Source organism: Rattus norvegicus, chromosome 2 (genome assembly GCF_036323735.1).
Source record: "Rattus norvegicus strain BN/NHsdMcwi chromosome 2, GRCr8, whole genome shotgun sequence".
In the NCBI taxonomy this organism is placed as follows: Eukaryota; Metazoa; Chordata; class Mammalia; order Rodentia; family Muridae; genus Rattus; species Rattus norvegicus.
The window spans coordinates 104,478,435-104,494,835 of NC_086020.1; the positions used below are offsets into that span (position 1 = coordinate 104,478,435).

The window sequence follows — 16,401 nt, forward strand, 5'->3', positions numbered from 1 at the left end:
GCAGGCCCTGTTAGGCATTACATCAGATAGAGAGAGGGTCTGACCTATGAGAATATCCTTGAGGCATCAGGGCAGTGGCTAGAAGTCATGTTCTTGCCCCAAGTCCGTCATGACCTTGAGCCAGGTGCCTCATTCTAGACGCTTCGATGTTTTCCCGCGCAACTCGCTTCCGACCACGTCAGAACTCGGTGGAACCCTGGCGCGCCACACCGCCTTTGAATCGCAGCACAAGGCGGAGCTCCCAACCCTCACGTATCCTTATTGGTTGGTTTTCTCAGACTCTTTCTTTCGATTGGGCACTCGCAGTGCCGATCACCGAACGTCACTGGTTCCTCACATTGTTGCAGGAAGGAGTGGGCGTAGACATGTCTCCCGGGGAGCTTGTGGCCTCCAGATTCTGACTTGCTTTCCGGCCCCTGGGCCGCTACACCTTGAGGAGCTTTTTCAGACGGTCTGAGAAGATCCGGGGTGCCCAGGGCATTCCAAAGCCACTCCGCCCCCCGCCATGTCTTGGAAGTTCAAGAGGTGAAGGGCTGAGGGGGGCTGGGCGTGAGGCCAGTTTCTCTGCGTTTTGCTCAAGTGAAGGTGCGCGCCCGGGCAATAGGTGCAGCTTGTATTCCTGTGGTGCTGTTTTCATTCCTTCTGCGGGTTCTTGCTGGTGTTGTGGTGGAGGTACCAAAGCACTGTCTCGGCTGACCCGAGAATCGGCTGCTAAGACCTCGGGGAATCTGCGTCAAAGACTGCAGGGGGGGATCTGAAACCCGACCGGAATGATTTATTCACCATTGTTATCCCAATGTTTGCTAGCCATTTTATGGCAATCCGATCCTGTGTGTCTCCTGGTACTGTGCAGAAGCTTACTAAAACGTATTTGCAGAGGAGCTGAAAGGGAAACTCGCTACTTGATAGCCCTGTGTGTTTTTAGGAGAATGACAACTTCTAGGAGGCTTCCAGCAAACGCATCTTTTCATCATCTATAGTGGTCTTCATGCCCAATTCTTTTTTTTTTTTTTTTTCCAATTCTTGCAATAATTATCCCTATCCTTTAAAATAATAGGGCGATGTATACGTAAAGGGGCTTCAGGTCAGCTCTCTATGATGTCCCAAGTTTAGATACCCAATTTAATGTGTTCTGTTCAGAAGGAGTTAAAGCAGAAGATGCTGTGCATGTATTTATGTCAAAAGTCAAAAATATTTTCATAGCCGGCAGTGGTGGCACGTGGCTTTAAGAGTACCTTGGAGGGAGAGGCAGATGGATCTCCGACTTTGAGGCCAGTCTGGTCTACTGAGTGAGATCTAGGATAGCCAGGGCTACACAGAGAAACACAGTCTCAAAAAAAAACAAAAGAGAAGAGGGGAAGGGAGAGGAGAAAAGAGAAATAAAAAACGAAAAGAAAAAAAAATCTTGTAATGGTTATTTTGTTTTTATAAATCCATTTCTTCTTCATCACGTAGGCACCGAAAATTTTGACATTGTAATTGTAGCTTCCGACTTTAGATAGTTTTCTTTTCACCAGGAAAGCAGTTCCAGTATCTAACAGGTCAGATTTCGGATAACCTTCTCCACTGGATTCTTGATTTATTCAGGGAAATTGTTAAGTGATTGTTGCCACATAGCATTTCATTTGCTAAAATAAAATATAAGGAAGTGATCAGCCTGAAACTAGGAGGGAAAACTTAATCAAGTTCTGTGGTTTTAGCTTTCTGTTTTGTTTTAAAATAGGGATTCTGTTTGGAAGTATTCACAGTCTGCCCAGTATGGAGCCCATGAAAATATTCCAAGACTTTCATACCCACCTTTCTTTCCACGTTTTGAATTCCAAGACATTATCCCTCCAGATGACTTCCAAACTAGTGATGAAGAGCTAGATTTGGTTTTATTTGGAACTATGAGAGGACAAGTTGTTGGAATACGCTATTACACAGGAGTTGTAAGTATAGGATTAGATAATAAAATTGTATTTTTATGGTTTTAACAGTAAATTATATTAAAAGGTGATATATACAATTAATGTTTTACTTTGAATGAAAGGTTAGTCATGAATACCTTTACCAACTTTGACCAATTTTTTACCATTTCTACCGTGCTTGCAGTATATAAAGTACTTTTGCCCACACATTTGATCCTTCTAATTACTGAGGTATGTGGTAAATTTAAGAAATGACTTTTAAAAAAAAGACTTTAAAGCCACCAGGTTTTGCATTTAGTTTTTATCTTTTATTTCCTGCTCTTTCTAATGCATTCCTGTTCTCTGAACTGAATGTGTGTATATGTGTGTGTGAGAGAAAGAAAAGGGGACAGATTGAGAATATATATAATTTTCTTTGGACAATAATCCTTATTAGTTTCATCTTTGTCATTTAGTAATATAATTTTAATGTTATCTAATTTATTACGAGAAAATTTCAAACAAAATGAGAATAAGATCAGTGGTTAGTAAGTATTTTCTATGTTTGCTTTCTTGTTTTTGGTCTTGTAAAAACAGATACCAGTTGTATCACTTTACATTAGTACAGTTCAGTGTATATCTCTTTAAAATGCAGTTTGGGGGCTGAAGAGATGACTCAGCAGTTAAGAATTCTTGCTGCTTGTACAGACAATTGCAGTTCTGGTCTCAGGACTCATGGCTGGCAACTCACAGCACCTACAGCTCCAGGTGTCCACTGCCCTCTTCTGGCATACATGACTACCCTCCCCAATACACACATGTACATGGTTAGAAATAAAAGACATCTTTAAAGAACCCTCACAGTTTTTACATTTCATTTTTATTAATGGAATTAACCCATATGTGTAATAAGCACTCAATAATTGCATTTTATTGGTAATTTAAAATGGATTTTTTCCAGTTAAGCTCAAGACAGGGTTATTATATTAGTTTTGGCTGCTATGGGCTATAAAGTCCATTCTAATTTCCTTTTATAGATGTGTATATTTAAAAATAAGGTCTCTTTTGTGGAATCTTGTTGATTTCTTACTTTCTCCTTCCCTCATTTTTTTCATATTTATTTTAAATTTATAAATTTATTTTATTTATGTGAGTACACTGTCAGACACACCAGAAGAGGGCATTGAATCCATTACAGATGGCTGTGGGCCACCATGTGCTTGCTTGGAATTGAACTCAGGACCTATGGAAGAGCAGTCAGTGCTCTTAACTGCTGAGCCATCTCTCTAGCCCTTTTCATATTTTTATATTAACACTCATTAAGAGTTTTTTTTTTAATCCCCTGTTGGAAGGGGTTTGAATTAAGACTCCAGCCTTGGCTGGTCTGGAACTCACTAAGTAATCCAAGGTTGACCCTGAACTCATAGTGAACTCGTAGTGGTCTGTTGTAAAAATATAAAAAATAAAATGCTGTCTTTTTACCTGCTCTAGGTCCGAAACTGCGGTGCCCCAAAATATCTGCTAAATATCTTGTCAGAAGCACGTATCCCAATTCTGCAGCCGCCCAGTATCGCACACTTTCTTACACTTAAATCGCTACATGAAAGAACACACAACCCAATAACCTCTGATCCAATTGATTAGATATAATTACCCACCTAAACATATAAAGCCTGTACACATCCATCCCTTAAGAACATTCATAACAACCTGTAAGGGTACAGCGTGGAATCCTAACGTCAGCCTCCATGTTGTCTCTCGGCTTCTTTCCCTCCTCCTCCCCTCTTCCATTCCTGTCTCTTCTTCAAACTTTTCCCCGCCCATCCTTCCTTCTTGTCCAATGACAGGCCTCATTCTATCTTGCACCTGCCTCACCTGTGATATCACCCCACAGTGGTCCACTTGTCTCAGCCTTCTGAGTACTTGATGGTTTCAGAACCTTTTTTTAAATTGAAGTATGATATCAGGAGGTTCCTTGGAGGAATTCTGTGGTTCCTATCTGTCATGTTTTTGTTCTCTGTATTTTTATGTTGGAATAACTCAGGTTGTTTAATAGCTGTATGAGATGTAGTGTATAGGAGATTACTTAGGGAAGAACAACTATTTTTTTAAGTTTTGGTGAAGTCATAATTTTCGTTTGTTTCTCTACAGTTTGGCCAACTATAAAGTGCTTGGTTCACACTTTTTCTGTATATCCTAATGTTGCACAATATAATGCTCATAAAAATTTTGATGACCATAGGATTTTCTGTCTTAAGTGAATTGACTTTTTTTTTTTGGCCTGATGATTAAAGGATATTGTGGGTTTTTTTTTTTTTTTTTTTTTTTTTGGAGCTGGGGACCGAACTCAGGGCCTTGCGCTTGCTAAGCAGGCGCTCTACCGCTGAGCTAAATCCCCAACCCCCTCTTTTTTTTTTTTTTTAAAGAAGTCTAATAGTTTCATTAAGGTATTCTATAATTTTTTTATTTCAAAAAAATTCTAAAACAAAATTCTAAAATTATACTTGTGAATGTTTGCTTTATTCCGAAGCCATTTGTTTTAGAAACTCTGTATTCTCATGTACTTCTCCATCTGTTTCCTGTTTGCCTCTAATAGTCCATGTCTACTATAGCCTCCGAATCCTTGTGCTGTGATTTTCCATTTTTGTTTTTCCTCACTTCATTTCATTTTCTTACCGTGCTTTTCAGATGCTCTGTTTACACTTATGTTGATTGTAGTACTTAGTGTTTGCTCGTTAAATTTTCTCTTCTAGTCATTTTAACAATCTATCCATTCTTAGTTGGTCTTTATCTTTTCTCTGGTTCTCACTTCCTTTTGTGAGTCATACTTCATATTTGTACTATTTCAAAATTGACATTGTTTTCTAAATAACACTTCTATGAATTGTTAGGTTATAGTTATTAATCTCAGAACAATCAATTATATTGATCTTAGAATAATTTCTATGATACTAGTTAACTAATAAGAATATATAAAGATTAAATGTTTAGTTCATTTTCCCACTGTACAGTATTTGCAGGTAATATCTTCATTATTTTAAAGTTAGATTACTTGGATTGAATTTTCATCAAGCTTTTATACTATAGCTTACTTTATATATTCTATCATTTTTTTCAATAAATATACACATATAATTGAAATCATATTAATAAAAATAAACCAGAACGGGAAATGGGTAGTTACTACCATAGCATTCATTCCACTGTTATACACTTGGACAGTTCTTGTCACTCCAGTCACTGCAGTTCACGTGGTTTACAGCTGGGTAAGGCTGTAGAAGACTCGCCTCCTCCCTGTCCCGGAGGCTTCCATAGCGCTTTCGTATTATGAAAGCTACTCAGCAGGGACTAAGTCAGTACCACCTTCATTTCTCCAGGTCCTATGGACAATGTATATGGTGCTTTTATGCTTTTCTTACTATCAAGTTCTTTTGGGCAGCCAGGAGCCAAGACAATATCCTATATTGTTTTGGGAATCTTTTGGACTACTTGTAGAATACCAAACCTGGCACTGAACTTTTGTTTGGAAACCTATGGATTTTGGGATGACTATAGTCCTCATATAGGGTAACTCTAACCTCTTTTATGTGGGAAAATACTACACACACACACACACACATACACAAACACACACACACACACACAATTTCTGTATTGCCTTTTACATACAACCTTCATGGTAATTCTCCCCTAAAATTCCTCTCATCCCTTTCCCACTTAAACATCCACATTATTTCTCTTTTCTCCTACCCTCAAGCCCCTCCCCTCATTGTTCATTTCTGGTTTCCTGGATTGTAAGGTGTTCCAAAATAAGCAAACAAGTCTGAAGATTTGATACTAAGATCCACATGATTGAGAACATGTGATGTTTTATCTATGGGTCTGGGTTACTTAAGTGTAATGTGTACGTGCGTCATCTATTGACCTGCACATTTTATTTTTCTTTATATAAAATTCCACTGTATATAGGCACCACATTTTCACTCCTTGTTAGTTGATGGACGTATAGGCTGTTTGCATGTCTTAGCCATAATGAATAGAGTAAATACCATCGTGGTTAAGCATGTGGCTCTGACCCAACTCTACCTCGGCACATGTATCCAAAGATTAGCTATCTTGAAAATTGTAGGGAATATGAATCCTCATAGTAGATTTGACTGTACCTTTTAGGTCCTAATGGTTTATTAGCCTTCCTTATGAATATAAATTAGAAAAGAAGAGTAGAAGAATCATTGTAAGACATATTCCTTAATATTTCTAGTTTGAGTTGGGACTGTGGCTCAGTTGATAGATGCTTTGTAGTCATTACCAAGCCTTGGGTTCAGTCCTTCACACAAGAAAGAACTGAGGATGGTGGTGCATACCTGTAATCTCAGCACTTGGGCAACATTGGAAGAAGGATCCATTTTTTAATTTCAAGATCATCTTTGGCTACGTATCAAATTTGAGGCCAGCCTTGGATACATGAGACTCTGTTCCAAGCAAGCAAGCAAACAAACAAACAAAAAAAGAAAAACTAACAAAGATGTGTGAATGGAAATTCTAGAAACAGTGCAATAACTCAGGCTGGTACTGTTCATATTATGTCTTTACTGTCTGTTCCTTATTTTTACTAGGTGAATAACAATGAAATGGTTGCTTTAGAACGAGAGCCTAATAACCCGTATGATAAGAATGCTATTAAAGTAAATAATGTGAATGGAAATCAGGTTGGCCATCTAAAGAGAGATCTTGCAGCTGCCTTGGCCTATATCATGGACAACAAATTGGCCCAAGTGGAAGGGTAATGCACTTTTAGAGTTTAATACTTGTGGTTTCAGTTATCTTTGAATATGTTAGTACTTTTCGAGCCTCTGGAAGTGTCATGGCTCCTTGTATTACTGTACTTTAGAGATGCTCAATTTTCTTCTTTGCCTTTTCTATCCAGCAAATAGCTGTTCTCTCATTTTCTTTTTACATTATAACCATGGAGAAATTTTATTTGTTGTTGTTATTGCTCCCCCCCACCCCCGGATTTATGTATTAGGAAGTGTATTCTGTCTCTTGCCGTTGTACCTAGCTTAACTCATAGTGACTCACCAGCCTCAAACTCCTCCTGAGGACTGGCATGACAGGCATGCTTTACAACAGACATTTCATGATGGCTGCCTCCTGGAAGTACAACCTGGCCTTGAACTTCAAACCCTTCCTTAGCCTCCTATGTACTGGGATTAGAAGTGTGCACCATTATGAGTATTGGTTTTCTTTCCTTTTCAGTTTTTCAAATTTGCTTAAGTAATTCTTTCTTGTTTTACATTTTTGTGTTTGGTGGCAGAATTCAGAATTAGTATAAAAATAACTTTGAATTTCTCATTTCTCCCCTTTCTATAATAGGGTAGTTCCTTTTGGTGCAAGTAATACTTTTACCATGCCTCTTCATATGACTTTCTGGGGAAAAGAAGAAAATAGAGAGGTGGTTTTAGATCATTTGAAGAAACATGGATTTAAGTTGGGTCCCACACCAAAAAGTAAGTTTGATATTGTAAGATGCAGGGATTATAAAGTAATTAGTCTCTATGAGTTTGATTGGCCAAACTAATAGTGTGCAAAATGCTCCAAGTTATAACTTTTTATCTTTTGAAGAAATTGCTGACTTTTCCTTTTATATTTCCATTGAAATACAGATATGTATCATGTAATAGCAGGGCAGATTTTGAGCAATGTATTATGTCGATTTTATCATTGTGTAACCATTACGGACTACTCACACAAAATACAATAGTGAATCTTATGGGCCCACCATTATACGTCCAAATATAAAACTGCTTGTTTGCATATATAGATTCATTCACATACAGAAATACACAAGGATGGTCAATAATTCCTCATTTAAAACATTTGTCTTTATAACTTTTAGACAAGAAAAATTGATCAGTAAGGAATGAAAAATAGTTTGGTGTTTGGTTAGAATTTATTCAAATAGTATGTAATTATTTCATTAATATAAGGTTTGTTTGTTTTTCTCTTTTGGGAATGATTTAGTATTTAGCTTTAACTTTTCTTAGGTCTAGGGATATAGTTCAATGCGTTGTGTTTTGTTTCATTTCTAATATTCATGGCAGTACTGGGAGCTGTCTATGTTAGGCAAGTACTCTGCCACTGTGGTACACAGCTAGGTCTGGGAGTTTTAGTACTGTTTGGTATTTTAGTTTACTCCTGCTGCTTAATTTCTTTTTATTCAGTTATTTCATTTTTCCTGTTTGGAAATGATAGCTGTAGGATCGAGTTTGGAGAATACATGGGGCTCTGGAAGAGCTGGACCAAGCTATAGTAGGCCGGTTCATGTTGCTGTACAGATGACAACTGAACAGGTAAGCCTTTTGTGGTTGATTGCTTTTGTCCTGAGTCAAGAGCTCATGCAGGCTTACATCAGAAATCACTGTGTAAGCGAGCATGGCCTTGAACTCCAGTTCTCTGTCTCTGCCTCTCAGATACTGGGATTACAGGTGTTTGTCACCGTCGCTGTCTCAGATGTGCTTTTATTTTGTAATGTAAATTTTTAGTGATAAAGGTTGCTGTTTAAAAGAATAGGTTAAATATCTATGTGTTGGTATTAGTAATCTCTAGGATATTGTTAAAATTATAACAACAATTATTATATAACAAATAGAATGTAGATGCTTATTTGCAAACATAGTGTAAAAAGGCAGTGATAAGGAATACATTCATCCCTTTTAATTCTGAAACCATCATATAAAATGGCATTGTTTTTGTATAAAATCACTGCACATCCCTATTTTAAACAATTTCTAAATTGACTATCTGCTATAATTTACATTGTAAATCTGCTATAAGTATAAAAGATATTTAGTAGTTATACCGTATTGGTTATAGAATAGTGACAAGGAAAATGTATGTATACAGGCTCAATATAGACATTACCTTTGTGTGACTCCATTTTTTGTTTAGCTAGATCTATGAAAAGGATGGTAGATTCACATATATACAACTGTACATTCATAAAATCATGGGTGTGACTATATATGTAATATTTTTTCTTTGAAACGTTCAGACTATCCAAAGTAGTGATAAAAATATCAGAATGTGAAAGCTATTTATTCTCTTTTCAGTAAGGTTGCAAATGCAATCTTAAAAAACTTAAATTAAAAGTTTTGGTTTATTCTACTTTTTTGCCTGATTTGTAATTCAATGTGTTGTTACACTAAGTTGCTCCAAAAAATATATAAAATGTTTAATAATGTTAATATATATTATTTAGACAATAGCATTAAAACATTTTTATGACTGTGTATCCACTAATGGTTTTTGACAGTAACATTAAAACATTTTATATCTGTTTATCCATTAGCGGTATTCTTTCTGTTTCCCAATTAGTTTTCCCTGAGTGCTAAGAAAGCAGGAGCCTGTGCTTTGTGGGCAAACTGTAGGCCATCTCTATTAAGCTGGCATTATGTCTTCAAGATGCTAAAATGTATTCATATGCTAATTTTTTTTAAAAATAAAATTTAAGACATACAGTATAAGTTGATTTAAAACCAAACTAGATTGGTCTGGAGCGATGGCTCAGCAGTTAAGAGCACTGACTATTCTTCCAAGAGGTCCTGAGTTCAAATCCCAGCAACCACATGGTAGATCACAAGCATCTGTAATGAGATCTGATGCCCTCTTCTGGTGTGTCTGAAGAGAGCAATTGTGTACTCACATCAAAACAAAACAAAAAAAACCACCCCACCATAAAAAAAAAAAAGAACCTCAGCTAAATTAGCCTAATAATGAAATTATCTTATTAGCCTAACATTTTATGGAACATGGCAAGTTAGATGTGTCAAATAGATCTCCCAAAGTAGACTCAATGCTGAAAGAATAACAGAATTTTAATGACAGAAAGAACCTTGTCCATTTTATTTCATGTTCTTGATTTTATGAAGGTAAGACACAGGCCACAGTTCTATGCCTAAACACTCAGAGTCATTTGTGACAGGACTGGGACTGGCACCTTAGAGGTTCCCCAATGTCCTTTCAGTAGCATTAGGATTGGGCCCTGTCAGTGCTGGGACCAGTGCTTTCTCAGCAGATTGTACCCTTGCTCCTTTATAACGCTTGTATATTCATCTAAAATGACTGCATTTATGTCTACAGAAAAATTGCCTTGTACTATTTGTCAGTGAGTAGTGGACTACCTCAGATACTTATTTTATGTACCTCTGAGCATCTGACTTGTTCAATGAAATGATTTTAAATGTGTAAATTACATATTGTTTGCACTTTAATAGGTTTGTTCAGCATTTATTATTTTTTAACTGTAGCTCAAAACGGAATTTGACAAATTATTTGAAGATTTAAAAGAAGACGATAGAACTATTGAAATGGAGCCAGCTGAGGTACTGAACTTGTATATTTAAAAAATTTATTGCTGTGTATGCTGTATAGTTTTATAATGACTTTTTTACAGGTGTGCAGTATACTTTGAGTTTGACTGTATTCACACCCCATTACCTTCTCCTTTCCAGGATATTTCTTGGATTCTCCCTTCTGTTTTCAAGTCATGTGTATTTGTTGTATGTATATATATGATATTTATACACATACACACACACACACACACACACACACACATGAAGTTCTTAATATGAGAAAAAATATGAAATGTGAGTCTGGCTTTCTTTCTAGGCCTGGCCTTTTCCATAAAATAATGACCATTTATTTTTCTGTAAGACGTAAATTTGGCTGAATAAATAATATGGCTCAATAAAACTCTACTCTGTAAATATACTGCCTCTTTTTTCTATTAATCTATTGATGGCACCTCGGCCAATTGTCAACTGCTGATGGTGCTGTTGTAATGACACACTAAATTTGAAACAGCAGGTAGGTGTCTTTGTAGTTTACTCACTCACATTTTTGGGGAATATTCCCAGGATAATACAGCTGGATTATATGGTAGTTATAATTGTAGTTTTTCTAGGATGCTTCATACTGATTTCTGTAGTGATCGACTAGCTGATAAGTAATAAGTAATTTCTCTGCCAGCAAAATGAGCCAATTCAAGCCACATTAGAGTATATAAAGGCGGGTTTGTTGGGACGTTCATTGGCCCCAAGGACCAAGGTCAGGGAAGTTGCCATGGGGAGGGAAAGAAAGGGAAGGGAGAGGAGAAAGAACGAAAGCATGCACAATGAAGGGGAGAGAAGGGGTGAGAGACCAAGATGTCTGGATTTTTTAGGAGAGCCTCTTGGGGGAAGGGCATCCCAGCTAAGGGAAGGGTATGGCAAGTAGGGACTGAGGGATGCTGGGAGGCTAGTACTTGGAGGCCAGGTCTGCCTGGTATGTTAAATATGCCCCTCAGCTCTTTGTTCTAGCATCTGAAATCCAACAGTAACTTCCATTTCTACTAACATTCTATGAGTTACTTTTCTCCTGAGTCCTGGTGTATACATTCTGTTTATTTTTAAAATGACAGCTATTCTCAGGAGGGTGAGATGGATTCTTAGTGCAGTTTTGAGCTGCAGTTCTCTGAAAGCTAAGGACATTGAGTGCTCTTTCACATACCTATTAGCCGTCTATATATTTTTTACAGCTTTTTTTAATTTAATTTGTATGAGTACACTGTAGCCATCTTCAGACACACCAGAAAAGAGCATCGGATCCCAGTACAGGTGGTTGTGAGCCACCATGTGGTTACTGGGAATTGAACTCAGGCCCTCTGGGAGAGTAGCATTCTTAACCACTGAGCCATTTATCCAGTCTATCTTTCTATTTCTCTGGCTGTGTGTGTGTGTGTGTGTGTGTGTGTGTGTGTGTGTGTGTGTGTGTGTGAATGGGTGGGTGGTTTTTTTTTTCTTTTAGAAACATCTGTTTTCTGTTTTTTTCATTTACTCATTTGCTTCAGAAAATAATTCCAGAAACTCAAGAAATCATTCCTGGAACTGACCAGTGGTGTTGCATAAACTTAAAAAGCTTCTGAATGGACAAGGAAGCAGTTAACGGACTGAAGAGATAGTTTAGAATATTGGGGAAATCTCTGCCAGTTTCATGTCTGTGTCTATGTCTGTTGATATCTAGAAAATTTAAAGAACTCAGAAGTATAAACCAGTGTTTCAAATGTAAAGCTGCAGAATTATTAACTGCCTTGGTAATTTATACATTTCATACTGTAAGAAAGTAGCTCAGGTTCTGCTTATGAAGAGAGAGCAGGCTGATTTTGTTTCTCTTTATGACTTTATATTTGTAGGCTGTTGAAACACCATTGCTCCCACACCAAAAACAAGCTCTAGCTTGGATGATTGCACGAGAGAACAGCAAAGAACTTCCACCCTTCTGGGAACTGCGAAATGACCTGTATTATAATACAATAACAAATTTTTCTGTGAAGGAACGACCAGAAAATGTTCATGGAGGAATTTTAGCTGATGATATGGGTTTGGTAATCCTTTTTTTTTAATAGTTTGCAAAATCTTATTTTGTAATTATGATTTTATAGAAAGATAGTTTTAAGTTGAAAGAAGGGTGCCAGCTTAGGACTAGATTTTGCTTTTAGTGTAGTTAGAAAATACTTTGTTTTTCTTTTTTCTTGTTTTTCTTTAAAAATGGGGTCTGCTAGCCAACCAACAGATGAGTCAAATAACAGAATAAGTAAAATAGGATACAATAACATTAATGAATAGATAAACATGTATTCCCAATTTTCTTGTGGAAATTCAAGGCAACCTGCCTTTCATAGGGTTTTTAAAAAGTAAAGGTTGGTGATAGTGAGTTCTATCCCCATAGTTGCAAAAAACGTTAGTTAGTAGAGAAAGGCTGAGTTACTTCGAACTGGGGAGCGTGCACCTAATTTTCTGTTTTAAGAAAGAAAGTCCTTTGGTAGTAATAATAATAATGACAAGAGAGAAGAAATAGTCTAATAGCCTTTTGTAACCCAAATAACTATAACACAAGAAAACTATGTGTTTCTTGCCATGCTTCTGCTGCAGATCTGCTTGGCCAAGAAAGGTATCCTTAGATATATGGAGCAAAACCAGAAAATGAAGTCATTTTCAAGGATGATGCTTGATGATCCCATAGACTTTGAGGTTATCAAGTGGGAGGGCCTACCACTGCACTAGGCTAGGACAAGGTGTCTGTTCCTTCTTCCAGGTTCCTTTACTATTAGAATGTGGACTCTGGCCTCGTGTCTTGGCTCTCTGTTTAACCCACATTTAGTGTTACTAGGTGTGGCGAGAAGTTAGAAACAGTAATACAAGTACTGAGAAGTTTGACCTGAGTCATGAAAAGACAGCCAAAAGCCAAGAGAAGTCAGATGGTAGCCAGAAGAAACAAGACAGATGTGGTGACAAGTCAGGCAGGAGACATGACAAGATCAGAACATGGCTGTAATAAAGTATACAGTGGGAGTGGGACTGGGAATGGGATCAGGACGGATAGGTGTGATAAGATAGACAGAGAAAGGTGACAGAAGATATTGCTTCCATCTCCTAAAGTAGTCTATTTATATGTAGAACAGGAAAAAGGTAAGCTGAAGAGAGGGAGTTAGACCCCATGATTCAGCTCATGCTCAGGTGCAGAGTGTGGCTTGTGCAATGACATTAGCATGACTATAGACAGGTCATTCTTCTAGCAGTGTCCAACTCCATTCTCAGGGGCTATACTCTTGTTAACGGTAAGGTTCCCTAACCAGAATCAAACACTAGGAAGAAACCTTGACTCTCTGCACCCCTGGTGGTTTTTCTACAGCCCCTTTTCCTTTTGCTCTATCCTGGGGATTCCATAGATGCCAGCCATACTAGGCATGCATCCTTCCTACTGGCCTACTCCTCAAACTCCCTTGGTGTCTTTAATAACACTGTTGCTATGAGAGGAAACAGGATGGTATTTGAAATATTCTAGCACAGATGCTGGGTATGCAGCATAGTAGATCTTTGTGACTGGTTACCATAGCTATTCCTGTTGGTTTGGTCATAGAGCTGTCACTTGGAGCTCTATAATATTTATAGTATTAGGCATTAAACTAAATAGTTTTGAAATACTTAAAAGGAACAATAGACAAAAACTTTTGGAAGTGGCACAACTTAAAGATATTTCTAAACAATAACATTTAGAGAATGCTGTCTCTTTTGTTTTACAAGTTGTTTTGATGCTTAGGAGAAAAAATTGGGAGCTGAGCTGTCATAATGTTACTTTATTTTATATGTTTATATTTTGAGTTTCAGTTATGGGAGATATAGTCCATTTTGGGGAACATCCTGGGAGAGATTTAAGAGATGGTCATATTGTACCTGTAGTCAAGAGGTAGAGTCTGATGATTACCACAGTGTATGGAGTGGTGTCACACACTGAGTAACTTAGCCTACCTCCTTAACCTAGTCTAGAAACCTTACTACAGACGTGCTCCACAGGTTTGTTTCCTAGGAGACTGTAGTTCTGTCAAGTTGACAATCAGTAGTTTGCTCACATGTATTTTAAAGGCTTTAAGATAATTTTAGATTTCTTTGGTAAATACTACAATCCACGTATTTAATCATTAAAGGTACTTACTGCACAATGATATTGACTTACTGTCATTAAAATCCATCTGTGCACATTGTATATTGAATGATTTTATAGTGAGTCTTGCCCATTGGCAAGTTGTAGCCCTACCACATACAGTTAATTTCATACAGTATGAATGTTTACATTTTTTAACTTTACTACTAATTGTATGAGAAAAGGAGTTACATTTTGGGTAGTTGCTTTAGTCATATAACATTTTAACTTTTGGCTGCAAATTGATATTAACTCTGACAACAAATATTCTGTAGTTTTTCCTGAAGACAATGCCTTAATGTTACACTGGTTACTTTCAAGGAAATTCATCCTAGAACTCAGTCATTAATAATGACAGTTGCTCATTTATTCTTTCCAGGAAACTAATGTAATGAATGTATGTATATGCATGTAACAAAAATTAATGAAAAAAGGCCGTGAATTAGAGTGAGAAGGGATTTATGGGAGGGTTTGGAGGGAGGTTAACTGTGCCTGAGGACTGTCACTGAGATTCTTCTCTGGCCTCTAAACATATGTGTACTCACATATCTACCTACCTACACACACACACACACACACACACACACACACACACACACATGCACACACACACAAATCTGATCTTATATTCTCCAGAAAGGGTATAAAAGAACCAGACTTTGGGGACTGCTTTAAAATTGCTAGATTTATTTCTGTATTACCGTGAATCCTACTATTGAAAATAATGAAAATATCTTCTTATATATGTTAGAATTTCTAATTATTTTAAATTAGCTATGAGGTTCATGGAAAACATGTTAATATTAGTTTCATGATTAAATGATAGGTCAACATAGGGTGTTAGTCCTTTTGTAAAATGAGAGTTTTCCATGATGCTTGTAATCATTTAGTAACTTATAAGGTATGAATTTTTTTTTAATTAAGTAATTAGTTTATTCCCAGTACTTTTCCCAGTACTCTGCTGTTCCTAAGAATCAGTCATTACTGAAGCTGTCAAACCAGACAGAACAAGGGGTTGTTTCTTCCAAATGGAATAGTCACTCTCTGTTGAAGTCCAGAATAGCCAATAAACCACAGGAAGACAGTTCTTTAGGTGTCTACGTGAAACAAAAAAATTTTTCTTAACTAAGTGAACTACTTATTTTTTGTTAATAATATATTACTTAACAACCATGCGTGCTGTACTCAGTATTTTATTATTTTTGGAATATGTTCTGAAATGTTTTCTCTATGGGTTTTAGAATCTGACCATTTGTCTTTTAAAAATATTTTAAAGGGCAAAACTCTTACTGCTATTGCTGTAATTCTTACCAACTTTGATGATGGCAGGCCGCTTCTTGGTAAAAGAGGCAAGGAGAGTCACCCAGGAAAGGTAAGTAAGAGTGTGTTCTGCAGAACGTTGTGTCTCACTAAGACTGGTGACAGATACCTAGTAATAGCTGATCTTTTTGAGGCACAATTGGTGTTTTAACCAGGACTTATATGGTGCTTATAAAAGTGTAAGTGCCAATCTCTGTGGTGGTGCATGTCTTTAATCTCAGTACTCAAGAGACTGAACTATGTGGATTGCAGAATCCAGAGGTCAGACTAGTCTACATAGTGAGTTCTAGTCCAGTCAGGGATATATAGTTAGAATCTATTTCAGAAGGACAACAACAAGAACAAACAAATTAAACAGCCCAGAAGACACAGATTTAACAAAAAAAAAAAAAAAAAAAGGATGTATGTGCCATAGTTACATAGTTCTGTTGCTGTGAAGAACATCATGACCCTTATCATCATGGTGGGGAACATGTAATAGGCAGGTAGGCAGGCATGGCAGTAGGGCATTGGCTGAAGGCTGGCAGAGACAGGGGAGGGAGAGAGGGAGGGAGGGAGAGAGGGAAGAAGTGAAGAAGCCCCCTTAGATTTTTTTCTAATTTTATTGAGTCTTTAATCTACTAGAATCTTAGATTTAGTTTTCTTGTTTGTTTGTTTGTTTAAATTAATATTA

The 16,401-nt window shown here is 37.0% G+C and overlaps 1 protein-coding gene across 5 annotated transcripts in view; it reads left to right on the plus strand.

The window, feature by feature from the left end:
- Positions 1 to 290: 290 nt before the first annotated feature.
- Positions 291 to 16,401, plus strand: part of Hltf (helicase-like transcription factor) — a 59,807-nt gene continuing 43,696 nt past the window's right edge. For 2 of the 5 annotated variants that reach the window (XM_006232175.5, XM_006232176.4), the window contains exons 1-8: positions 291 to 525; positions 1,724 to 1,931; positions 6,506 to 6,672; positions 7,263 to 7,396; positions 8,142 to 8,239; positions 10,196 to 10,270; positions 12,121 to 12,312; positions 15,685 to 15,780. In XM_006232175.5, the coding sequence (XP_006232237.1) occupies positions 506 to 525; positions 1,724 to 1,931; positions 6,506 to 6,672; positions 7,263 to 7,396; positions 8,142 to 8,239; positions 10,196 to 10,270; positions 12,121 to 12,312; positions 15,685 to 15,780 (990 nt within the window). In that variant the 5' untranslated portion in view covers positions 291 to 505. Of the gene's footprint in view, positions 586 to 1,723; positions 1,932 to 6,505; positions 6,673 to 7,262; positions 7,397 to 8,141; positions 8,240 to 10,195; positions 10,271 to 12,120; positions 12,313 to 15,684; positions 15,781 to 16,401 lie in introns of all 5 variants that reach the window. The other 3 variants (NM_001106478.1, XM_039102120.1, XM_006232177.4) reach the window with 3 other exon arrangements.